General features: G+C 42.3%; 1 protein-coding gene across 4 annotated transcripts in view; it reads left to right on the top strand.

The window, feature by feature from the left end:
• The first annotated feature begins 1467 nt into the window (after nt 1–1467).
• LOC138666112 (synergin gamma-like) overlaps nt 1468–26876 on the top strand; it is a 39544-nt gene continuing 14135 nt past the window's right edge. For 2 of the 4 annotated variants that reach the window (XM_069754269.1, XM_069754258.1), the window contains exons 1-2: nt 1480–1663; nt 14049–14099. In XM_069754269.1, the coding sequence (XP_069610370.1) occupies nt 1643–1663; nt 14049–14099 (72 nt within the window). In that variant the 5' untranslated portion in view covers nt 1480–1642. Of the gene's footprint in view, nt 1664–14048; nt 14100–26876 lie in introns of all 4 variants that reach the window. The other 2 variants (XM_069754285.1, XM_069754278.1) reach the window with 2 other exon arrangements.

Here is a 26876-nt window from a genome sequence, read left to right as displayed (position 1 = left end):
GCATCAGGCTGTATAAAATAGTAGCGTGTTGAATATATGCATGGTGGCCTGAATGAGACCTTAAATATGGTCATGTAGGTCATAGAAAACTGAATAAAATGATACCTTGATAACTGTGATCCGATGTCTTCTTATTTATATAAGAAAAATATGGATTTCTCTGGAATAAGACATCATATCTCAGATATTGAGGTGCCATATGACCTACATGCCCATATAGACGGCTTAGGAGGGTTGACACTACTGACAGATTCCTTTTAAGTTGTGCAATTTTTATGTACTTTAGCCAGGCCTCATTCAGACATCAGTATTTTTCAGGTACGCAAAAAAATGGTACCGGAGTCATCAGTGTTTTTCACGAATGGATAAATAAATGACAAAGCTTCTTCTATCCTTTGTAATGTGAATCATGATGCCATCCGTGTGCTATACATGTTTTTCCCAGACCCATAGTCTGGTATTGGCTCTTTTCATCCGTACTGATAAAAAAAAATGGACATATCTCCGAATTTTGTACAGACACAAAGTTCGAGTTTGCGGAAAAAAAACACAGACACGTGAACGGCGGCATAGATTATAATTGGGACGTGTTGTATCCATTTAAAATATGGAGATAACATGAAACCTTAGGTTTTGTAGTCAAGTCTCATGTAAATGTACTCGTGGAGTGGATTCATACATTGAGTCTTTGTTTCCAGATTTGCATAATCGTTCCAGAAATCCTCAACACAGTATAGTATAATTTTATTATAAAAACCTTATTCATTAAAGTGTAAAACAATCTGCTCTGCTTTTCAAAATGCCACTAATTATTTAATCGATTACAATGCAAAGAGTGAAATCCGTTGCTAAACTATTTATTTATTTTACTCACTTATATAGCGCCATTAATTCCGCAGCGCTTTACATATATTATCATCACTGTCCCCAATGGGGCTCATTTTATACCTTGCGCTTCAAGGCTGCAGTGCTAACCACTGAGCCACAGTAATTCATGTATGTTGTCTGACTGTAGTGTCCCAAATGTTATGTAGTGGAGCTGTGTCTTTTGCTTACTCCATGGTAGTTTGTTCAGTTATTCATTGGATTATATCAGTGTTCCCCAACTCCAGTCCTCAGGGCCAGCCAACAGGTCATGTTATCAGGATTCCCTTAGTATGGCCCAGGTGATGGAATTATTGCCTGTGAAGGTGATGCAATTATCACCTGGTTCATACTGAGGAATTCGTGAAAACATGACCTGTTGGTGGCCCTGGAGGACTGGAGTTGGGGAACACTGGATGACATGACGGAGCTGTTTCTCTGTAGGCCGAGTGGTTATTACACTCCACATTACTAGACCTAGTAAATCACACTAGATTCTGTGTAAGTTATGTTTGTTCTTCTATGCATTGTACTTGGCAGTGAAGTGACCTGGGAGGGCTCCCTCAGGTAACGTGTCACTTAGCCTCCAGCACAACCACTCCCAGGAAACTTGCTGCACACCTTCACCGTGTTGTATAGGAGCGGACAGTTCTGTACAGCTATGGGGCCTACTACCACCTGAACAGACAGATATGACTGTCCTCACACTGGGAGCAGCACCTGATTCTACTCTGGGCTTCCTATTCCATTTCCACCTTCCTGACTAGAATACTCAGTAATGGCCATAGAACCTGCTCCGGTGAGTAGCCGCAAGATTTCTACACTGCTACAGCATTCTGCATGCAGGCACACACTCAGTCTATACACAGTCTACTCAAGGTATAATATTGCAGAAAATCCATGGAAAAAGCATAAATGCCACCTGGCAGCTCACACTAAACATGACAGCTGTGCAATTTCCTTGAGATTTACTAGTTCAGAGAGCCTTAACTTGACAGACTCCTTCACACAGGGATTTATAGTGGTTTTATAATAAACCATGTATGTATGTAAAAAACAAAACAAAAACAAATAAACCCTGTAGTGTGTAGTTTTTTTGTTTCAGTGGGGTAACACTAACCACGTTGAGATCAGTTTCTCCAATGCAAGTCTATAGGTCTGTGAAAAAAATCGGACAGCACTCGGACAGATATTAAATATTTCATTTAGGAAGGTACAAAAACCATCATTTTTTATTTTTGTTTCCATCTGAGAAAAACTGATAAAACACTAATGAAAATTGGATGTTCACACGCTCAGTATTTTACCTCAGTATTTGTAAGCCAAAACCAGGAATGGAACAATCAGAGGAAAAGAAGAAGAGAAACACATCACCCACTCTTGGTTTTAGCTTACAAATACTGCTAAAAATCCTGAATGTGTGAACGTGGCCTAAATTCAAAATGACTAACGGCTGAATGAGGCCTGAGGAACAGAGAGCAGAGCAAAGAGTAAAAGTAACACAATGTATCAGGATCCCTTGCAGAAGTGATTTAGGTCGGGTGCCCACAATCCGGAACTAGCAGCGCTTTGGACGCAGGTATGTTCGCTGTGTCCAAAGCGCGGCCATCTACTGAACGCAGGTAAATCCACATGTGTTCACTGAACTGTGCGGATTTACCGCATCCAATACATTCTATTGATGCAACTTCTCTTGCGGAGTGTCCACATGTCTGTCTCCACGGGTGATCCACGGGCGTCGCGCATAGTGGACATGGGATTTTTAGAAATCCCATCCACAATTCTGTCACAGCTGGCCGCGGCGGGTTTGACACTGCATAAATAACCAGCGTCAAACCTGCAGCAGTTCCTGATCGTGTGCACATGCCCGAACAGTTTTGTTGCAAAAAATATATGAGAGCTAAGGTCTAGGAATAATACAACATGAAAATATACAAATATGGAAGGATATATTTATAGAGTTGGATAGTTTTATTTGCTTTTCACTGTCTGCCTTAGGCTATGTGCACACGTTGCGGATTTTGCTGCGGGTCCACAGCAGTTTTCCATGAGTCTACAGTACCATGTAAACCTATGGAAAACAAAATCCGCAGTGCACATGGTGCGGAAAAAAACACGCGGAAACGCTGCGGTTTACATTCCGCAGCATGTCAATTCTTTTGACATGCGGATTCCGCCGCGGTTTACACCTGCTCCATAATAGGAATCTGCAGGTGTAAAACCGCAGGTGGAATCCGCAGTAAATCCACAATAAATCCGCAGGTAAAACACAGTGCTTTTGACCTGCGGATTTATCAAAACAGCTGCGTTAAAATCCGCAGACCTCAAGAATACGTATGCAGATAGCTTTAAAGGGAACCTGTCACCCCGTTTTTTGAGATTGAGCTATAAATACTGTTAAATAGGGCCTGCGCTGTGTGTTCCTATAGTGTATGTAGTGTACCCCGATTCCCCACCTATGCTGAGATATAACTTACCAAAGTCGCCGTTTTCGCCTGTCAATCAGGCTGGTCAGGTCGGGAGGGCGTGGTGACATCGCTGGTTCTTCCTCAGCTTTACGTTGGTGGCGTAGTGGCGTAGTGGTGAACAAGCAGCGCGCGATCTGCGCTGTAATCCCTTGCATCGGTGGGGGCGGCCATCTTCCTGGGGCCGCGCGTGCGCAGATCGAGTGCTCTGCTGCACGGGGCTTCAGGAAAATGGCCGCGGGATGCCGCGCGTGCGCATTAGAGATCGCGGCGGCCATTTTCCCAAAGCCGAGTTAGCTGTCACTCATGTAAGAAGTGAAATCTGGCATTGTACTATACATTTCTCTGCCGTATCTGTGCATCATAAATCGGGGTATGTGTTAAAGGGGGGGGGGGCCCACTGAGACTCTTTCGCCCGGGGCCCTCGAAAACCTGGAGCCGGCCCTGCTTTCTTGGTCTTCTCTAGTGTTAGCTATCCCTCCTAGCTTTGCATTGTCTGCAAATTTGATTAGTTTACCTTGAGTTCCCTTATCTAGATCACTTATAAAAATGTTGAACACAGGGATCAGGAAAGAGCCATGTGGTACCCCACTTGAAACACTCTTCAAATTGAATGTGCAACCATTTATTACCACTCTTTGAGTACAATCACTAAGCCAATTTTTTATCCACCTAAGGCCGGCTTCACACTCAGCGTATGAAAATACGGTCCGTATATTACGGCCGTAATACACTGAAAAGTCCCGAAAATAGTGGTCAGTAGCTCCTCCGTAGGCAGGGTGTTTCAGCGTTTTTTGCGCATGGCATCCTCCGTATGTAATCTGTATGTTATCCGTACTGCGTGTTTTTATCGCAGGCTTGCAAAACCGACATACGGATATACAAGGGATCCATGTGTTAAAAAAAAAATATATATATATATATATATACACACTGTATATATATATATATATATATATATATATATATATATATATATATATAATGTATGTATGTCAGTAGACACATATATGTATATATATTAATATTTCATCCAGCGCGATATAGCAGAAAGCCGGTAATTCAATTACCGGCTTTTGCTTTCTCCTTCCTAAACCCGACATGATATGAGACATGGTTACATACAGTAAACCATCTCATATCACCATTTTTTTTTGCATATTCCACACTACTAATGTCAGTAGTGTGTCTATGCAAAATTTGGCCGTTCTAGCTAGTAAATTAAGGGGTTAAATGGCGGAAAAAATTGGCGTGGGCTCCCGCACAATTTTCTCCGCCAGAGTAGTAAAGCCAGTGACTGAGGGCAGATATTAATAGCCTGGAGAAGGTCCACGGTTATTGGCCCCCCTGGCTAAAAACACCTGCCCCCAGCCACCCCAGAAAAGGCACATCTGGAAGATGCGCCTATTCTGGCACTTGGCCACTCTCTTCCCATTCCCGTGTAGCGGTGGGATATGAGGTAATGAAGGGTTAATGCCACCTTGCTATTGTAAGGTGACATTAAGCCAGATTAATAATGGAGAGGCGTTAATTATGACACCTATCCATTATTAATCCAATACTAGTAAAGGGTTAAAAAAATACACAAACACAATATTGAATATTATTTTAATGAAATAAAAACAAAGGATGTTTTAATATTTTATTGAACGCCCAATCCAGTCACTGAAGACCCTCGTTCTGTAACAAAAAAAACATAATAAACCAACAATATCCTTACCTTCCGCAGATCTGTAAAGTCCAACGATGTAAATCCATCTGAAGGGGTTAAAATATTTTGCAGCCACGAACTTTGCTAATGCAACATTGCTCATGTCTGCAAAACCCCGGAAAATGTAGGTAAAGTAGGTCATTGACCTATATTTACCTGCATTTGCGGTGAGGCGCCATCTGCTGGCTGTTCCTAGATCGTGGGAACTTTCCTAGAAAGCTCCCTGGCTCGAGATCATAAGAGGGCACCCTCTGCTGGTTGTCCTCATGGTGATATGAGATGGTTTACTGTATGTAAACCAGGTCTCATATCATGTCGGGTTTAGGAAAGAGAAAGCAAAAGCCGGTAATTGAATTACCGGCTTTAAAGCTATCTAGCGCTGGAAGAAATATTAATATATATACATATATGTGTCTCACTGACATACAGTGGGGCAAAAAAGTATTTAGTCAGTCAGCAATAGTGCAAGTTCCACCACTTAAAAAGATGAGAGGCGTCTTTAATTTACATCATAGGTAGACCTCAACTATGGGAGACAAACTGAGAAAAAAAAATCCAGAAAATCACATTGTCTGTTTTTTTTTAACATTTTATTTGCATATTATGGTGGAAAATAAGTATTTGGTCAGAAACAAACAATCAAGATTTCTGGCTCTCACAGACCTGTAACTTCTTCTTTAAGAGTCTCCTCTTTCCTCCACTCATTACCTGTAGTAATGGCACCTGTTTAAACTTGTTATCAGTATAAAAAGACACCTGTGCACACCCTCAAACAGTCTGACTCCAAACTCCACTATGGTGAAGACCAAAGAGCTGTCAAAGGACACCAGAAACAAAATTGTAGCCCTGCACCAGGCTGGGAAGACTGAATCTGCAATAGCCAACCAGCTTGGAGTGAAGAAATCAACAGTGGGAGCAATAATTAGAAAATGGAAGACATACAAGACCACTGATAATCTCCCTCGATCTGGGGCTCCACGCAAAATCCCACCCCGTGGGGTCAGAATGATCACAAGAACGGTGAGCAAAAATCCCAGAACCACGCGGGGGGACCTAGTGAATGAACTGCAGAGAGCTGGGACCAATGTAACAAGGCCTACCATAAGTAACACACTACGCCACCATGGACTCAGATCCTGCAGTACCAGGCGTGTCCCACTGCTTAAGCCAGTACATGTCCGGGCCCGTCTGAAGTTTGTTAGAGAGCATTTGGATGATCCAGAGGAGTTTTGGGAGAATGTCCTATGGTCTGATGAAACCAAACTGGAACTGTTTGGTAGAAACACAACTTGTTGTGTTTGGAGGAAAAAGAATACTGAGTTGCATCCATCAAACACCATACCTACTGTAAAGCATGGTGGTGGAAACATCATGCTTTGGGGCTGTTTCTCTGCAAAGGGGCCAGGACGACTGATCTGGGTACATGAAAGAATGAATGGGGCCATGTATCGTGAGATTTTGAGTGCAAACCTCCTTCCATCAGCAAGGGCATTGAAGATGAAACGTGGCTGGGTCTTTCGACATGACAATGATCCAAAGCACACCGCCAGGGCAACGAAGGAGTGGCTTCGTAAGAAGCATTTCAAGGTCCTGGAGTGGCCTAGCCAGTCTCCAGATCTCAACCCTATAGAAAACCTTTGAAGGGAGTTGAAAGTCCGTGTTGCCAAGCGAAAAGCCAAAAACATCACTGCTCTAGAGGAGATCTGCATGGAGGAATGGGCCAACATACCAACAACAGTGTGTGGCAACCTTGTGAAGGCTTACAGAAAACGTTTGACCTCTGTCATTACCAACAAAGGATATATTACAAAGTATTGAGAAGAAATTTTGTTTCTGACCAAATACTTATTTTCCACCATAATATGCAAATAAAATGTTAAAAAAAACAGACAATGTGATTTTCTGGATTTTTTTTTCTCAGTTTGTCTCCCATAGTTGAGGTCTACCTATGATGTAAATTACAGACGCCTCTCATCTTTTTAAGTGGTGGAACTTGCACTATTGCTGACTGACTAAATACTTTTTTGCCCCACTGTGTATATATATATATATATATATATATATATATATATATATATATATATATATATATATATATATATATATACCTATTCTATGTGTACACATTTATTCTACCTATTCTACTGGAAGCTGTCAGTGTGATTTTACTGTACACCGCAATGAATTACCGGCTTTTCTCTCTAACAGCGCTGCGTATTTCTCGCAAGTCACACTGCTGGTCCGTGTGTGATCCGTATTTTTGGGGCTTCCATAGACTTTCATTGACGTTTAATTTGCGCAATACGGTGACAAACGCAGCATGCTGCGATTTTCTACGGCCGTAGAAAGCCGTATAATACTGATCAGTTTAATACGGCAGATAGGAGCAGGGGCATAGAGAATGATTGTGCCGTATGTTTTGCGAGTTTTACGGACGTAGTTTCTGCGCTCTTACGTCCGTAAAACTCGCAAGTGTGAAGCCGGCCTAACAGTTGCCTTGTCAATCCCATACTTGGCCATTTTTTTCTATAAGGATAGTATGAGATACTTTATCAAATGTTTTGCTGAAGTTGAGATATACATAATACCACATTTCCCTGATCCACCTAGTCAGTGATTCCATCGTAGAAGGAAATTAGATTAGTCTGGCATGACTTGTCTGCTACAAACCGATGCTGGCTCTGGTTAATTACTGTATTCTTATCCAAGTACTTACATACATACTGTTTAATAATTTGTTAAAATATCTTTCCTGGTATAGAAGGCTCACTGGCCTGTAATTTCCTGGCTCTGCCTTTTTGAAGATAGGGACAACATTTGCCCTTCTCCAATCTTCTGGGACTTCTCCTGTTTTCCATGATTTTTCAAAGATTCTGGCTAGTGGTTCTATAATTTCCTCTGCTAACTTTTTCAGTACCCTAAGTTGTAATTCATCTGGACCAGAAGATATAAATTCATTTAAATTAGCCAAGTGTTCCCTCACCATCTCCATTGAAGCGTTCTAAAATTATGACCTTCATAAAGTGACAGTGGTCAGAGTTGAAACAATTGGTCCGGTCAGGAAGGTGAAAACAGGCTTCTGAGTGAAGGGGTTAACTCGCACAAGCCGGAAGCGCATCATAAGTGTTAGCCGGAGTATTACCACAGCAGCGCGTGTTACTTCATATAAGCAGCAGAATCCAACGTAAGGCAAACTGTGTTTAATATATGCAGCTTGAACTGGAACAAAATAAGAAAGCTTTGACAGTAACTACCGATATAATCTAGTCCATGTAACACATGTCTCTCTGTGAAGGAAACAGCAGCAGAATGATGCAATCAGTGAGAGTCCTCTGACCTTTTTTTTGTACAAACTTTAACAATCACAGCATAGCTGACAAATGAACACTCATAGACATTCAATGCAGACTACAACAGGAATGGAGTTGTTGCATTTAAACTTATTCCAACACCCCCACTCAACAACTGCTTATCCTGTTAGTCCCATTGCAGTTCTGAATTCTTCAAACTTGGCTCTTGACAATGGCTTTGTCAAAACATCTGCTAACATCTTGTCAGATTCACAGTAAACAAACTTTAGAACTTCACGCTCTACTAAGTCACGCAAGTGATGATGTTTAACATCAATGTGCTTTGTTCTTGCACTTATCCTTTCACTGCTGGCGAGCTTGATACATCCTTGGTTGTCCTCATAGATAACAGTTGGTTCAGCTAGTGGTTTGCCGAATTCTTCCAAAAGTTGCTTCAACCAAATTAACTCTTGACTTGCATGAGCAGCTGATGTATATTCTGCTTCTGTAGAAGACAATGCAACTGACACTTGTTTTCTACTGGACCATGAGATTGAAGTGTGTCCTAACTTGAACAAGTAACCACTTGTTGATCTTCGATCACTTGAGTCTCCAGCCCAATCTGCATCTACATATCCTCTGAGAATTAGATCTCCTGATGCAGAAATCTTTAGACTTAACTCTTGGGTTGCCTTAAGATACTGAAGAAGTCTCTTAATTGCATTCCAATCTCTTTGGCGTGGCTTGCTTACACGTCGGCAGAGAATTCCCACTGTGGCTGAGATATCTGGACGGGTTGTGGTTGCTATGTATAGAAGTGCCCCCACTGCTTGTCTGTAACTGTCATTTGTGGGTAGCAGATCTTCTTCTCCTTCCAATTTTAGGTAAGATGGATCCATTGGAGTTGATATGCCTTTGGCTTCTGACATTCCAAACTGGTTTAGAACTGTGGAGATTTTAGAATTTTGATTAAGAAGAAAACTTCCATCTTCCTCTCTCTGGATTTGGATTCCCAAATAGTATGTCACATCTCCAAGGTCCTTGGTCTCGAAATGCTTGTTCAGAATTTGACCTAGTTTTGAAATTTCTCTCTCTTCTTGATGCGCTATTATTACATCATCCACATATAGAATAACATACATCCAATCTTGTGATACACCTTTTGTATACAAACATGGATCCGCTTGAGACCTTTTAAATCCTTCGTCGATTAACACTTTGTTCATCTTAGTGTTCCATGCTCTTGCTGATTGCTTAAGGCCGTAGAGAGATTTTTGCATTCTGCAAACAAGGTTCTCTTTACCCCTTTTAACATAGCCTTCTGGTTGAGTCATGTACAGCTCTTCTTCAATGTCTCCATGTAGAAAGGCTGTTTTGATGTCAAAATGTCTTACTTTCATCTGCTGAACAGCAGCTATGGATAATAAAATTCTGAATGTAGTTTGCTTGGCAACTGGAGCAAAAGTAGCATCATAATCTTCACCATATTTTTGTGAATATCCTTTTGCGACCAATCTTGCTTTAAAACGGTGAACATTACCTTCGGAGTCATATTTGTTCTTAAAGACCCACTTACATCCAATTGCTTTCTTGCCTTGAGGTAGCTCTGTGAGCTCCCATGTTTTGAGCTTATGAAGGGATTCCATTTCTTCATCAGCAGCTTTTATCCATTTTTGCTTCTTATGAATAGGCAGTTTTTGCATTTCCTGCCATGACTGTGGCTCTTCTTCTGGAATTGATCTGACCATATAAGAAAGGCGTTTAGCTGGAATTCCTTTATTTGATCTTTCTGATCTTCTGATCTCCTGAGGTTGGCTTGGTTCTTCTGTTTCTTTTTCAGTACTTTCAGAGCATATCCAGACTTCAGTATTTTCTTTGAGATTCTCTTCAATGTCTGGAATCACTGACTGAAATTCTTGTTCCTTAGGTTGAATTATTTGCGTAACCTCATGAAATTTGAGCGATACTGAGTTTTCATCAATCACTACATCTCTGCTGATTGTTACTGTGTTGGTCTGTGGGTGCAGGATTCTGTATCCTTTCTGAGTTTCACTGTACCCCACAAGAACTCCTTCCTTTGCATGAGATTCCCACTTAGAACGTTTTTCTTTGGGAACATGCACAAAAGTTTTGCTTCCGAATATCCTGAGATGCTTCAGGTTGGGCTTCTCACAGTTCCATAGCTCATATGGAGTTTTACTTGTAGCTTTACTTGGCAGTCGATTTTGAAGATAGGTAGCAGTCATGATGGCTTCTCCCCAATATGTTGTAGGTAGGTTTCCATCAAATAGCATACTTCTTCCACTTTCACAAAGAGTTCGGTTCTTTCTCTCTGCTGTGCCATTCTGCTCTGGGTTGTATGGAACGGTTGTCTGGAACACGATTCCATTCTTTTTCAGGATGGTTTGCACTTTACCACTTGTATATTCAGTTCCATTATCTGCTCGCAGTACCTTTGGTATTCTTCCAAATTTGTTAAGAACTGCAGCAAGATATTCTTCAAGTTTCTGTGGAACTTCATCTTTACTTTGAAGTAGGTAAGTAACAGTATATCTGGAATAATCATCAATGAATGTGAGAAAATATCTCTTCTTGCTGGGAGTAAGAACACTCATTGGACCACACACATCTGTATGTATCAAATCCAGTATCTGTGCAGATTTAGTAGTGCTTACTTTAGGAAACGATTTTCTGGACATTTTCCCTTTTAGGCAACTTGTGCACTTCATTGTTTGATTACACTGGTTGATTGCAATACCATTTGCAAGTTGAGCTAGTTTCTTTACTGCTTCTGGATCTCTGTGGCCTAGGCGTCTGTGCCACACATGAATACAGTCCTTATGAAAATCTTGTCTAGCACTGTAAACAGTTTCATTGCATTTCAGCTGATAAAGTTCATCTTTGATTTTTCCTTCGGCAAGGGTATGACCCTTCTTTGAAATGATGCATCTGTCATCCTTAAATGTAACTATATTTCCCTGTTGTGCAAGCTTCTTTACAGATAAAAGGTTACTTTCAAGTTTGGGAACATACAGCACGTCTTTAACTGGGATTTTTCTGACTTGTGCTGAGGATTGAACTTGACAATGGAGATAACCATCTCCTATTCCTTCTGATGTCATATAGTGACCATTAGCTAAAATTACCTTTTCAGACTTGCTTTCATCTAGATTAATGAAGAAATCTTTATCACGTGTCATGTGAGCAGTCGCTCCAGAGTCAATACACCAAACATGGTTTGCATATGGGCTTGTGCTGACCCCAAATGCAGTCGCAATACATGCATCTTCCTTCTTTACAGCTGTTTTAACCTTTTGATGACTGTCCTGCTTTTTAAACTGATTCATTCTTGCTTTCCACACTCTGCAGTCTGCTTTAAGGTGACCAGGCTTTTTACAGACAAAACATTCACGAGTTTCCTTTAAATGACTCTGAGCTTTAGAAAAGTACTGTGTCTTTAATGCTGCTTCTGCTTTGCATATATTATTGCTAATAGTCTCTGACTTTCTCTTGTATTCATCTGCAAGTTTCCCTTTCACATATTCTAGTGTGAGTTCATCATCTGGTCTGGCATCTAATGCAGTCACAAGCGTGTCATAACTTTCTGGAAGACCACTTAATAGTAATGCAGCAACATGAAAATCTTTAATTTCTTCACCAATACCCCTTAGGCGCTCCACAATCTCTAGGGTGTTTCTGATATAGTCCTGCATATGCTGGCCATCACTTAATTTAGACTGATACAGCTTTCTCATAAGATATAGCTTATTGCTGAGATTTGACCTTTCATGCACTTTCTGTAATTCTTCCCACATTTTCTTTGCAGTATCACATTTGCATACATGTACAATCTGGTTATCATCTATGCTGAGGGAAATAGTGCTTTGTGCTTTCTGATCAGTCTCTAGCCAATCACCCGGTACTGGGTCAGGCACAGGCTGTTCAATACATTTCCATGTACCCTCTCTTATAAGTAACATCTTTACCTTGAATTTCCAGGAGCTGTAATTGTGATTTGTGAGACTTGGCACTGTGTACTTCACTGCATTCCTTTCTGTAGACATTCTTGTCTCTTGTACCTTTTTTTTTTTTTTGTTACTGGCCCTTTAAGCTGCGCTGTCCGGTGCTCTGTACACTGCGGTACCTTTGCGTTCCGGTGTCCTTGTATTCCGGGGGTTCCTCTGTGCTGTCTGCGCTTGGCTCGCTGCTTATTCCGGTGACTGGGCTTTTTACCATTTACTTTCCGGTGGCTGGGCCCATAACCTGTTAGCCGGAGTATTACCACAGCAGCGCGTGTTACTTCATATAAGCAGCAGAATCCAACGTAAGGCAAACTGTGTTTAATATATGCAGCTTGAACTGGAACAAAATAAGAAAGCTTTGACAGTAACTACCGATATAATCTAGTCCATGTAACACATGTCTCTCTGTGAAGGAAACAGCAGCAGAATGATGCAATCAGTGAGAGTCCTCTGACCTTTTTTTTGTACAAACTTTAACAATCACAGCATAGCTGACAAATGAACACTCATAGACATTCAATGCAGACTACAACAGGAATGGAGTTGTTGCATTTAAACTTATTCCAACAATAAGACACACCCATAGTCGTCCCTGTCATATGATCGCGAGGTGCTGACGGGTTGTCATGACAGCTGGGGGTCTGCAGAAGACCCTCGTGCCTGTCATTGTAGATCATGATTTCTACTACACATAGAAGGGCTGCGATTAGATGATCGCAGCTTCAGGTCTCCTAAGCAGACTATTGAAGCATGTAAAAAAAAATAAAAAATGTAAACAAGTTCAAATAACCCCCCTTTTGCCCCATTCAAAAAAAAAAAAAAAACACATGTGGTATCTGAGTTCAGAAATGTCTAATCTATCAAAATACAAAGTAAATTAATCAAATCCGTACACAGAGTAATGAGAAAAAAAATCAGAACTCCAGAATTCCTTTTTCTTTTTTTTTTTTTTCGGTATCTGTGTACTTGTGATGACCTGGAGAATCATACTGGCAGGTCAGTTTTGGCATTTAGTGAACATGTTTAAAAAAAAAAAAAAAAACTGAAAAAGCTATTGTGGAATTACACTTGTTTTGCAGTTTCACAGCATTTGCTGCAAATTCTGCACAAAGAATTGACATGCTGCGGAAAATAATCCTTTGTGTTTCCACGCTGTATTTTCCGCAGCATGTGCACAGCGGATTTGGTTTTCCATAGGTTTACATGGTACTGTACACCGAATGGAAAACTGCTGCGGATCCGCAGCCAAATCCACAATGTGTGGATTTGGTATGTGAATCCACATACCCTTAGACAACCTGAACACATGCAGAGATTGCCTGTTTGTTACGGAATCCTCTCATGTATTCAGGCTGTCTAGCAGCCGCAAATCATGCAGCTGTGGGGACACAAACCTAATCTACGAGGATGCCCAAGATACTCAAGAGAACACCCGAGCATGCTCGGAAATCCCGAGTAACGAGCACACTCGCTCATCACTAATGACAAACCAATGTGTAGCTCATACAACCCACTGAATAAAAAAGGTGGGAAAAATGCCCCCTCCCCACCCCCCCGCAAGGTTAACACCATTGTACTAGCATATGACAGTAAATATAAAGACCAAACTGATAAGTATTCAAAAAAGATTGTGTACAGTAATCATAACTATTATCTATTGTTATTTTTATTTTATTTAGCTTTCTTTTTTTAATAGCTTGATACATGCACTGCTCACTTGAAGACGTGTTTGCAGAACATTCACAAGGTAATGATATAAATATTTTTAATTGTACACTGCTCAAAAAAATAAAGGGAACACTCAAATAACATCCTAGATCAGAATGAATGAAATATTCTCATTGAATACTTTGTTCTGTACTAAGTTGAATGTGCTGACAACAAAATCACACAAAAATAATCAATGGAAATCAAATTTATTAGCCCATGAAGATCTGGATTTGGAATCCCACTCAAAATCAAAGTGGAAAATCCAATTACAGGCTGATCCATCTTCAATGGAAATTCGTCATGACAAGGAAATGATGATCAGTAGTGTGTGTGGCCTCCATGTGCCTGTATAACCTCCCTAATATGTGCTTGCATGCTCCTGATGAGGCAGCGGATGGTCTCCTGAGGGATCTTCTCCCAGACCTGGACTAAAGCATCCATCAACTCCTGGACAGTCTGTAGTGCAACGTGACGTTGGTGGATGGTGCGAGACATGAGGTCCCAGATGCGTTCAATCGGATTCAGGTCTGGTGAACAGGTGGGACAGTCCATAGTTTCAATGCCTTCATCTTGCAGGAACTGCTGACACACTCCAGCCACATGAGGTCTGGGATTGTCCTGCATTAGGAGGAACCCAGGGCCAACCGCACCAGCATATGGTCTCACAAGGGGTCTGAGGATCTCATCTCGGTACCTAATGGAAGTAAGGCTACCTCTGGCGAGCACATGGAGGGCTGAGTAGCCCTCCAAAGAAATGCCACCCCACACCATTACTGACTCAGTACCAAACCGGTCATGCTGAAGGATCTTGCAGGCAGCAGAAGGCTCTCCACGGCGTCTCCAAACTCTGTCACGTCTGTCACATGTGCTCAGTGTGAGCCTGCTTTCATCTGTGAAGAGCACAGGGCACCAGTGGCGAATTTGCCAATCCTGGTGTTCTGTGGCAAATGCCAAGCGTCCTGCACGGTGTTGGGCTGTGAGCATAATCGCCATCTGTGGACGTTGGGCACTCAGATCATCATCATGGAGTTGGTTTCTAACCGTTTGTGCAGACACATGTGTGACGCCTGCCAGGGCCATGGGGCACTCGGTATCGGGGCCGGTACTTAAGGGGACGTGTCACGGCGACGACCCGATCCGTGGCCCTGAGCGCCCATGTAAAAGGGAAATTGATTAAAGTTTATGTTCGTGACGCCACCTGTGGTATTTGGTCAGTGGGGGCCGACGCTGCTTAAAGCGGTCCTCTGGGGTGATGTTATGGCAGCTAGATGATATAACTTCTCACAGGTGAAGTAGGTCCCCAGGGCTCCCAGTGTATAGGTGAAGATGTTGAGAAGTGTAGTGAAGAACGAGGACACAGGTTTGCAGTCTCTTTACCTGGTTTACTGTAGCTTCAGGCAACCGCAGTCTCGGGCACAGACAACAGGTACAGGCAGGGTCCGGGCAGCTTGGAAGCGAATCCAGAGTCCTCTGACCAGGTGGAGGTAAAAGCCTTCCCCAAAGCGCGATGGTATTGTAGTCCCTTACTGCTTAAGGCTTCTAATAAGATAGACACACAGGGACCTCCCCAAAGAATTTTTACACAGGCCACAAAAATGTTAAGTTCAAGAAAATCATTTTATTAGTATCAAAAGGATAAAACCTCAAGCTATAATACACAATCCAAGCATGATGTGAAGATACCTCCAATCTAAAAGCAGATCTCATGTAAACATACACTGATACCTAATAGGTTAATAACTACGGTATGTAAAAAATATTTTCGATAAGCCACTGAGTGGCTATATGCCATATAAATCAACTTAAATGGTAAATATGTATAAGGAAACCTAAAGGAAAGCCTCCATATAGAAAGTGCTAAGTGCATAGATATCAACAACCTCGCATACAGGTCATATAAATATAGAGGGCTGAAGGAAATAGTGCCAAGGGAATTACCCTAACATTTGTACTTAACCCCTTCATGACCCAGCCTATTTTGACCTTAATGACCTGGTTGTTTTTTTGCAATTTGGACCAGTATACCTTTATGAGGTAATAACTCAGGAACGCTTCAACAAATCCTAGCGGTTCTGAGAATGTTTTTTCGTGACATATTGGGCTTCATGTTAGTGGTAAATTTAGGTCGATATAATTTTTGTGTTTATTTGTGAAAAAAATGGAAATTTGGCTAAAATTTTGAAAATTTCACAATTTTCAAATTTAGAATTTTTATTCTGTTAAACGAGAGAGTTATGTGACACAAAATAGTTAAAAAAAAAAAAAAATTACCCACATGTTTACTTTACATCAGCACAATTTTGGAAACAAAATTTTTTTTTGCTAGGAAGTTATAAGGGTTAAAATTTGACCAGAGATTTCTCATTTTTACAACAAAATTTACAAAACCATTTTTTTTAGGGACCACCTCACATTTGAAGTCAGTTTGAGGGGTCTATATGGCTGAAAATACCCAAAAGTGACACCATTCTAAAAACTGCACTCCTCAAGGTACTCAAAACCACATTCAAGAAGTTTATTAACCCTTCAGGTGCTTCACAGCAGCAGAAGCAACATGGAAGGAAAAAATTAACATTTAACTTTTTAGTCACAAAAATTATGTTTTAGCAACAATTTATTTGTTTTCCCAAAGGTAAAAAGGGAAACTGGATCCCAAAAGTTATTGTACAATGTGTCCTGAGTACGCCGATACCTAATATGTGGTCACAAACCACTGTTTGTGCACACGGCAAGGCTCGGAAGGGAAGGAGCGCCCTTTGACTTTTGAATGAAAAATTAGCTCCAATCGTTAGCGGACACCATGTCGTGTTTGGAGAGCCCCTGTGTGCCTAAACATTGGAGCTCCCCCACATGTGACCCCATTTTGGAAACTAGACCTCCCATGGAACTAATCTAGATGTGCAGTGACCACTTCAAACCCTCAAGTGCTTCACAGAAGTTTATAACGCAGAGCCGTAAAAATAAAAAATCATTTTTCTTTCCTCAAAAATGATGTTTTAGCAAGCATTTTTTTATTTTCACAAGAGTAGCAGGAGAAATTGGACCCCAATAATTGTTGCCCAGTTTGTCCTGAGTACACTGATACCCCATATGTGGGGGTAAACCACTGTTTGGGCACACGTCGGGGCTCGGAAGGGAAGTAGTGACTTTTGAAATGCAGACTTTGATGGAATGGTCTGCGGGCGTCATGTTGCATTTGCAGAGCCCCTGATGTGCCTAAACAGTAGAAACCCCCCACAAGTGACCCCATTTTGGAAACTAGACCCCCCAGGGAACTTATCTAGATATGTGGGGAGCACTTTGAACCCCCAAGTGCTTCACAGAAGTTTACAACGCAGAGCCGTGAAAATAAAAAATCATTTTTCTTTCCTCAAAAATTATGTTTTAAATAGTTAAATAGTTATTAAGGTTGAAGGAAGACTTTAAGTCCATCTAGTTCAACCCATAGCCTAACCTAACATGCCCTAACTTGTTGATCCACAGGAAGGCAAAGAGTAAGCTCCACCTTGGGGAAAAAAATTCCTTCCCGACTCCACATACGGCAATCAGACTAGTTCCCTGGATCAACGCCCTATCAAGGAATCTAGTGTATATACCCTGTAACATTATACTTTTCCAGAAATGTATCCAGTCCCCGCTTAAATTTAAGTAATGAATCACTTATTACAACATCATACGGCAGAGAGTTCCATAGTCTCACTGCTCTAACAGTAAAGAATCCGCGTCTGTTATTATGCTTAAACCTTTTTTCCTCCAAACGCAGAGGATGCCCCCTTGTCCCTGTTTCAGGTCTATGATTAAAAAGATCATCAGAAAGGACTTTGTACTGTCCCCTCATATATTTATACATTAAAATAGGATCACCCCTTAGTCTTCGTTTTTCCAAACTAAATAGTTCCAAGTGTAATAACCTATCTTGGTATTGCAGACCCCCCAGTCCTCTAATAACCTTGGTCACTCTTCTCTGCACCCGCTCCAGTTCAGCTATGTCTTTCTTATACACCGGAGACCAGAACTGTGCACAGTATTCTAAGTGTGGTCGAACTAGTGACTTGTATAGAGGTAAAATTATGTTCTCCTCATGAGCATCTATGCCTCTTTTAATGCATCCCATTATTTTATTTGCCTTTGTAGCAGCTGCCTGACACTGGCCACTGAATAGGAGTTTGTCATCCACCCAGGTTTTTTTTATTGACTGTTTTGCCCAGAGTTTTAGAATTAATCACATAATTATACATATTATTACTTCTACCCAAGTGCATGACCTTACATTTATCCCCATTAAAGCTCATTTGCCATTTATCAGCCCAAGCTTCTAGTTTACATAAATCATCCTGTAATATAAAATTGTCCTCCCCTATATTAATTACCCTGCAGAGTTTAGTGTCATCTGCAAATATTTAAATTCTACTCTGAATGCCCCCTACAAGGTCATTAATAAATATGTTAAAAAGAAGAGGGCCCAATACTGACCCCTGTGGTACCCCACTGCTAACCGCTACCCAGTCCGAGTGTGCTCCATTAATAACCACCCTTTGTTTCCTATCCCTGAGCCAGCTCTCAACCCACTTACACATATTTTCCCCTATCCCCATTATTCTCATTTTATGTATCAACCTTTTGTGTGGCACCGTATCAAAAGCTTTTGAAAAGTCCATATACACTACGTCCACTGGGTTCACTTGGTCCAGTCCGGAACTTACCTCTTCATAGAAACTGATCAAATTAGTCTGACATGAACGGTCCCTAGTAAACCCGTGCTGATACTGGGTCATGAAGTTATTCCTCTTCAGATACTCCAGTATAGCATCCAATAGAATGCCCTCCAGGATTTTACCCACAGTAGAGGCTAAGCTTATTGGCCTATAATTACCGAGTTCAGTTTTTGTCCCCTTTTTGAATATTGGCACAACATTTGCTATACGCCAGTCCTGTGGTACAGACCCTGTTTTTATGGAGTCTTTAACCTCTTCGCGCCATGCGCCGTACTAGTACTGCGCTGCCGGCACTGCATTTGTGCCAGCAGCAGTACTAGTACGGCGCACCGATCACTGCGGTCTCGCGCTGCGCGCCGCGGTGATCGGGTGCGGGTGTCAGCTGTATATGACAGCTGACACCCCGCAGCAATGCCCACGATCGGCGCTATCGCCGATCGCGGGCATTTAACCCCTCTGATGCCGCTGTCAGTAGTGACAGCGGCATAGAGGGGGATCGCGCAGGGACGGGGGCTTCCTGCGCTCTCCCACCGCAGCAACGCAATGAGATCGCGTTGCTCCGGTGACCCGGAAGGAGTCCCCGGATCCAAGATGGCCACCGGACTCCTTCCGGGTCATGAAATGACCTGGCTAGCCGGCGCCTGCTGAGAGTAGGCGCTGGAAGTTAGCTAAACTGCCTGTCAGATCGTTGATCTGACAGTGTGCTATGCACAGTGTCAGATCAACGATCTGATCTAATACAGAGATGTCCCACCCTGGGACAAAGTTAGAAAGTAAAAAAAAAAAAAAAATAGAATGTGTAAAAAAAAAAAAAAAAAAAAAAAAATCCCCAAATAAAAAAAAAAAAACATTTCCCAATAAATCCATTTATTTATGTAAAAAAAAAAAAAAACAATAAATGTTCACATATTTGGTATCGCCGCGTCCGTAACGACCCGCTCTATAAAACTATCCCACTAGTTAACCCCTTCAGTGAACACCGCAAAAAAAAAAAAAAAAAGGCAAAAAACATTGCTTTATTATCATACAAGTGAACAAAAAGTGGAATAACACGCGATCAAAACGACGGATATAAATAACCATGGTACCGCTGAAAACGTCATCTTGTCCCGCAAAAAAAAGCCGCCATACAGCATCATCAGCAGAAAAATAAAAAAGTTATAGCTCTCAGAATAATGCAATGCAAAAACAATTTTTTTATATAAAATAGTTTTTATTGTGTAAAAGCGCCAAAACATAAAAAAATTACATAAATGAGGTATCGCTGTAATCGTACTGACCTGAAGAATAAAACTGCTTTATCGATTTTACCACACGTGGAACGGTATAAACGCCCCCCCTAAAAGAAATTCAGGAATTGCTGGTTTTTGTTCATTCCCCCTCCCAAAAATCGGAATAAAAAGCGATCAAAAAATGTCATCTGCCCGAAAATGTTACCAATAAAAACGTCAACTCGTCCCGCAAAAAACAAGACCTCATATGACTCTGTGGGTCAAAATATGGATAAATTATAGCTCTCAAAATGTGGTGATGCAAAAACTATTTTTTGCAATAAAAAGCGTCTTTTAGTGTGTGACAGCTGCCAATCATAAAAATCCGCCAAAAAAACGCTATAAAAGTAAATCAAACCCCCCTTCATCACCCCCTTAGTTAGGGAAAAATAATAAAATGTAAAAAAATGTATTTATTTCCATTTTCCCATTAGGGCTAGGGTTAGGGTTGGGGTTAGGGTTTCAGTTATAATTGAGGGTTTCCACTGTTTAGGCACATCAGGGGCTCTCCAAACGCGACATGGCGTCCGATCTCAATTCCAGCCAATTCTGCTTTGAAAAAGTAAAACAGGGCTCCTTCCCTTCCGAGTTCTCCTGTGTGCCCAAACAGTGGTTCCCCCCAACATATGGGGTATTAGCGTTCTCAGGACAAGTTGGACAACAACTTTTGGGGTCCAATTTGTCCTGTTACCCTTGGGAAAATAAAAACATAGGGGATAAAATATCATTTTCGTGGAAAAAAAATATTTTTTATTTTCACGGCTCTGCGTTATAAACTGTAGTGAAACACTTGTTGGTTCAAAGCTCTCACAACACATCTAGATATGTTCCTTGGGGGGTCTAGTTTCCAATATGGGGTCACTTGTGGGGGGTTTCTACTGTTTAGGTACATTAGGGGCTCTGCAAATGCAACATGACGCCTGCAGACCAATCCATCTAAGTCTGCATTTCAAACGGTGCTCCTTCCCTTCCGAGCTCTGCTGTGCACCCAAACAGTGGTTCCCCCCAACATATGGGGTATCAGCGTTCTCAGGACAAGTTGGACAACAACTTTTGGGGTCTAATTTGTCCTGTTACCCTTGGGAAAATAAAAACGTGGGGGCTAAAATATCATTTTCGTGGAAAAAAAAAATTTTTTATTTTCACGGCTCTGCGTTATAAACTGTAGTGAAACACTTGTTGGTTCAAAGCTCTCACAACACATCTAGATAAGTTCCTTGGGGGGTCTAGTTTCCAATATGGGGTCACTTGTGGGGGGTTTCTACTGTTTAGGTACATCAGGGGCTCTGCAAATGCAACATGACGCCTGCAGACAAATCCATCTAAGACTGCATTTCAAATGGCGCTCCTTCCCTTCCGAGCTCTGCCGTGCACCCAAACAGTGGTTCCCCCCAACATATGGGGTATCTGCGTACTCAGGACAAGTTGGACAACAACTTTTGGGGTCTAATTTGTCCTGTTACCCTTGGGAAAATAAAAACGTGGGGGCTAAAATATCATTTTCGTGGAAAAAAAATATTTTTTATTTTCACGGCTCTGCGTTATAAACTGTAGTGAAACACTTGTTGGTTCAAAGCTCTCACAACACATCTAGATAAGTTCCTTGGGGGGTCTAGTTTCCAATATGGGGTCACTTGTGGTGGGTTTCTACTGTTTAGGTACATCAGGGGCTCTGCAAATGCAACATGACACCTGCAGTCCATTCCATCTAAGTCTGCATTTCAAACGGTGCTCCTTTCCTTCCGAGCTCTGCCATGCACTCAAACGGTGGTTCCCCCCTACATGTGGGGTATCAGCGTACTCAGGACAAATTGGACAATAACATTTGTGGTCCTATTTCTCCTGTTACCCTTGGGGAAAAAAAATTGCAGGCTAAAACATCATTTTGTGGAAAGAAAAAATGATTTTTTAATTTTCACAATGCTACATTCTAAACTTTAGTGAAACAATTGGGGGTTAAAAGTGCTCACCACACATCTAGATAAGTTCCTTAGGGGGTCTAATTTCCAAAATGGTGTCACTTGTGGGGGTTTCCACTGTTTAGGCACATCAGGGGCTCTCCAATCGTGACATGGGCTCCGATCTCAATTCCAGCAAATCTTGCATTGAAAAGTCAAATGGCGCTCCTTCCCTTCCGAGCTCTGCCATGTGCCCAAACAGTGGTTTACCCCCACATATGGGGTATCGGTGTACTCAGGACAAATTGTACAACAACTTTTGTGGTCCAATTTCTCCTGTTACCCTTGGTAAAATGAAAAAATTGGACCTGAAGTAAAAATTTTGTGAAAAAAAAGTTAAATGTTCAATTTTTTTAAACATTCAAAAAATTCCTGTGAAGCACCTGAAGGGTTAATAAACTTCTTGAATGTGGTTTTGAGTACCTTGAGGGGTGCAGTTTTTAGAATGGTGTCACTTTTGGGCATTTTCTGTCATATAGACCCCTCAAAGTCACTTCAAGTGTGAGGTGGTCCCTAAAAAAATGGTTTTGCAAATTTTGTTGCAAAAATGAGAAATCGCTGGTCAACTTTTAACCCTTATAACTCCCTAACAAAAAAAAATTATGTTTCCAAAATTGTGCTGATGTAAAGCAGACATGTGGGAAATGCTGTTTATTAACTATATTATGTGATATAACTCTCTAATTTAAGGGCATAAAAACTAAGAGTTTGAAAATTGCTAAATTTTCATAATTTCCGACAAATTTTTGTTTTTTTCACAAATAAATGCAAGTCATATCGAAGAAGTTTTACCACTATCATGAAGTACAATATGTCACGAGAAAACAATGTCAGAATCACCAGGATCCGTTGAAGCGTTTCAGAGTTATGACCTCATAAAGTGACAGTGGTCAGAATTGTAAAAATTGGCCCTGTCACTTAGGTGAAAACAGGCTTTGGGGTGAAGGGGTTAAATATTAAAAATAATGGTCTTTCAATGACTGTACTTAATTCCTGCAGTACTCGGGGGTGTATCCCATCCGGGCCCGGTTTTAGCAAGCAATTTTTTATTTTCACAAGGGTAACAGGAGAAATTGGACCCCAATAATTGTTGCCCAGTTTGTCCTGTGTATGCTGGTACCCCATATGTGGGGGTAAACCACTGTTTGGGCACACGTCAGGGCTTGGAATGGAGGGAGCACCATTCGACTTTTTGAATGCAAGATTGGCTGGAATCAATGGTGGCGCCATGTTGCGTTTGAAGACCCCTGATGTGCCTAAACAGTGGAAACCCCTCAATTCTAACTCCAACACTAACCCCAACACACCCCTAACCCTAATCCGAACTGTAGCCATAACCCTAATCACAACCCTAACCCCAACACACCCCAACCCTAATTCCAACCCTAATCCTAATCCCAACCCTAACCACAACTCTAACCCCAACACACCCCTAACCATAACCCTAACCACAAGCCTAACCCCAACACACCCCTAACCACAGTCTAATCTTAAACCTATTTCAAACCCTAGCCCTAATTCCAACCCTAACTCTAATTCCAACCCTAACCCTAAGGCTATGTGCCCACGTTGCGGATTCGTGTGAGATTTTTCCGCACCATTTTTGAAAAATCCACAGGTAAAAGGCACTGCATTTTACCTGCGGATTTACCGTGGATTTCCAGTGTTTTTTGTGCGGATTTCACTTGCGGATTCCTATTCAGGAACAGGTGTAAAACGCTGCGGAATCCGCACAAAGAATTGACATGCTGCGGAAAATACAGCACAGCGTTTCCGCGTGGTATTTTCCCCACCATGGGCACAGCGGATTTGGTTTTCCATAGGTTTACGTGGTACTGTAAACGTGATGGAAAACTGCTACGAATCCACAGCGGCGAATCCGCTGCGGATCCGCAGACAAATCCGCACCATGTGCACATAGCCTAAGGCTAGATTCACATTGCGTTAGTGCAATCCGTTTAATTCACATGCTAACGTGCTAACGGAATGCGCTAATGCAATGTACAAAAAGGGATTGCGTTTAGCGATCCCGCTAGCGCAAATGCCCGATCTGCGCTAGCGAGAACGGACCCAAAAACACTGCAAGCAGCGTTTGAGTTCCGTCAGAAAATAACGGTACATCACTAACGCATGCCAAAAATGGCATACGTTAGCGATGCCTTAGATACATTGCAGTCAATGGCTGCGCTAACGGATCCGTTACATTGCGTTACTGGCGCTATGTAATGGATTCCGTTAGCGGACTGCCACTAACACAATGTGAACCCAGCCTAATTCTAACCCTAACCCTAATTCTAGCCCTAACCCTAACCATAGTGGGGAAAAAAAATATATATTTTCTTTATTTTATTTTTTACCCTACCTATGGGGGTGATAAAGGGGGGGTTTATTTATTATTTTTTTATTTTGATCGCTGTGATAGAACCTATCACAGTGATAAAAATGTACTTGTAATGAATCTGCTGACCGGCAGATTCGGTGGGCGCACTGCGCATGCGCCCGCCATTTTTCAAGATGGCGGTGCCCAAGGAGCAGACGGACACGGGAGGTCTGTAAGTATGATGGGGGGATCAGACAGCAGGGGGGGGAGATCGGACTGTGGGAGGGGAGCGGAGGACAGGAAATGACCAGACGGAGGACGGAGCGGAGGAGATCGGTGGTGGTGGTGGTGGTGGTGGTGGGGGGGTGTGGCGGGCAGATCGCGATCTCCAGCCATGGCTGATGCTATTGCAGCATCGGCCACGGCTGGATTGTAATATTTTACCAATTTTCATTGGTGAAATATTACTATCGCTCTGATTGAAAGTGAAACGTCACTTTCAACAGCCAATCAGAGCAATCGTAGACACAGGGGGGGCAAAGCCACCCCCCCCTAGGCTAAAGTACCACTCCCCCTGTCCCTGCAGATCGGGTGAAATTGGAGTTAACCCTTTCACCCGATCTGCAGGGACGCGATCATTCTGTGTCACAGGATATGCGTCACAGGTCGGATTGGCACCGACTTTCATGACGCATACGCTGTGTCACAGGTCGGGAAGGGGTTAATATCCTAATAGAAACACCTAAACAAGTGCCTGGAAAATGTGGGTATATTACCTTACCTGGCTTATCTGGGTCAGTGCGCGGGTCTGGTTGCTGCCACCGGTTGGTGGATCCTGTGGCTTGTGGCTCCGACAGCGCATGCGCTGTCATACCTGTTGCCATGCAACACTAGCTTCGGCTTGTTACTTCCGGTATTGGGGCTTTTTGGTCCTATATTGGGATACATTGGCATATTTGCCCTGTTGCCTAGTTGCACTCTTTTGCACGTCATTTCCGCTATTGCGTATTGGGCTATTCACGGGTACATACTAATTGCACTATATATGTATTTGATATGTTTATTTTACAACCTTAGCCACGGTTTTCTGTGGGTTAATATTTCTTCGCGGCCTTTATTCAGGTTATGATTTAAGCCATCACTTCCGCAATTGCGCACTGGGTCTGCTGCGGGGATATACTTACTATATAATACAATCATCCGGTATTTCCACCTCTGCATTTGCGTAATGGGCCCCACGTGGGGTTATGTTCGTCACAGTATGCTAATTCTATTGCGGCCGCAACTAGCACTGTGATTGGCTGAGGTTTACATAAATACACTCCCATTTCCCTCCATGCCACCCGCCCCCGGAAGAATTCATTGAAACGGGTGTAGGGGTTCTCACAGGTCTCGTGTTTTCTCCTTGTGGTAAATATGCTTTAGGTTTTCCCATGGTGTGTTGATTTACCCGCATTTTCCAGGCACTTGTTTAGGTGTTTCTACTAGGATATTAAGTACCAATGTTAGGGTAATTCCCTTGGCACTATTTCCTTCAGCCCTCTATATTTATATGACCTGTATGAGAGGTTGTTGATATCTATGCACTTAGCACTTTCTATATGGAGGCTTTCCTTTAGGTTTCCTCATACATACTGTATTTACTAGGGTTGAGCGACCTTGACTTTTTTAGGGTCGAGCCGGGTTTCGCGAAACCCGACTATCTCAAAAGTCGAGTCGAGTGAAATCGGCCGATTATGGCGAAAAGTCGAGGATCGACCGAAACACGAAACCCAATGCAAAGGCAATGGGATTTTTTTTTTTTTTTCTCTCTCTCTCTCTCTCTCTCTCTCCCCTCCGTCCGTCCCTGAACTGAAAAGCTGGTGTTACACAGTGCAAATCGCTACAGCGCACAAGCGACAACATGGCGATAGGCGTCCACGCCCCTAAGACCTATGTCATCACTCTGCCCACGCCCCTTCATTGGCTGAAAAAAATGGCGCCAAGCGCGTCATACGAAACGCGACTTTGGCGCGAAAGTCGCGTACCGCATGGCCGACCCCACACAGGGATCGGGTCGGGTTTCATGAAACCCGACTTTGCCAAAAGTCGGCGACTTTTGAAAATGAACGATCCGTTTCGCTCAACCCTAGTATTTACCATTTATGTTGATTTATATGACATATAGCCACTCAGTGGCTTATCGAAAATATTATCTACATAGTTATTAACCTATAGGTATCTGAAGCGCCCCCAGACACAGGGCCACGAGTTCTCGGTACCGGGCCTCTCTGGTTTGGTTCTGAGGCTGTCATCGTGGCTAGACCCGGTCCGCGACCCTGCTAAGGGGCATCCAATAAAGGTGGTGCAGTCTGTCAGGGGTTCGTGACGCCACCTGTGGTGTTCGATCAGGGTGACCGACGCTGCTGTGGGGTCCGCTGGGGTGATGGAATGGCAGCTGGATGGTATACCTTCCCACAGGTGAAGTATGTCCCCAGGGCTTCCAAGTAAGGTAGATGGTAATGGTGTGAGGTGCAGTCAATAACAAGGACACAAGGTTGCAGTCTCTTT

The sequence above is a fragment of the Ranitomeya imitator genome, chromosome 1 (assembly GCF_032444005.1).
Source record: "Ranitomeya imitator isolate aRanImi1 chromosome 1, aRanImi1.pri, whole genome shotgun sequence".
Taxonomy (NCBI): domain Eukaryota; kingdom Metazoa; phylum Chordata; class Amphibia; order Anura; family Dendrobatidae; genus Ranitomeya; species Ranitomeya imitator.
The sequence above is the reverse complement of the archived record's forward strand: the minus strand, read 5'-3'. Positions and strand labels throughout refer to the sequence as shown.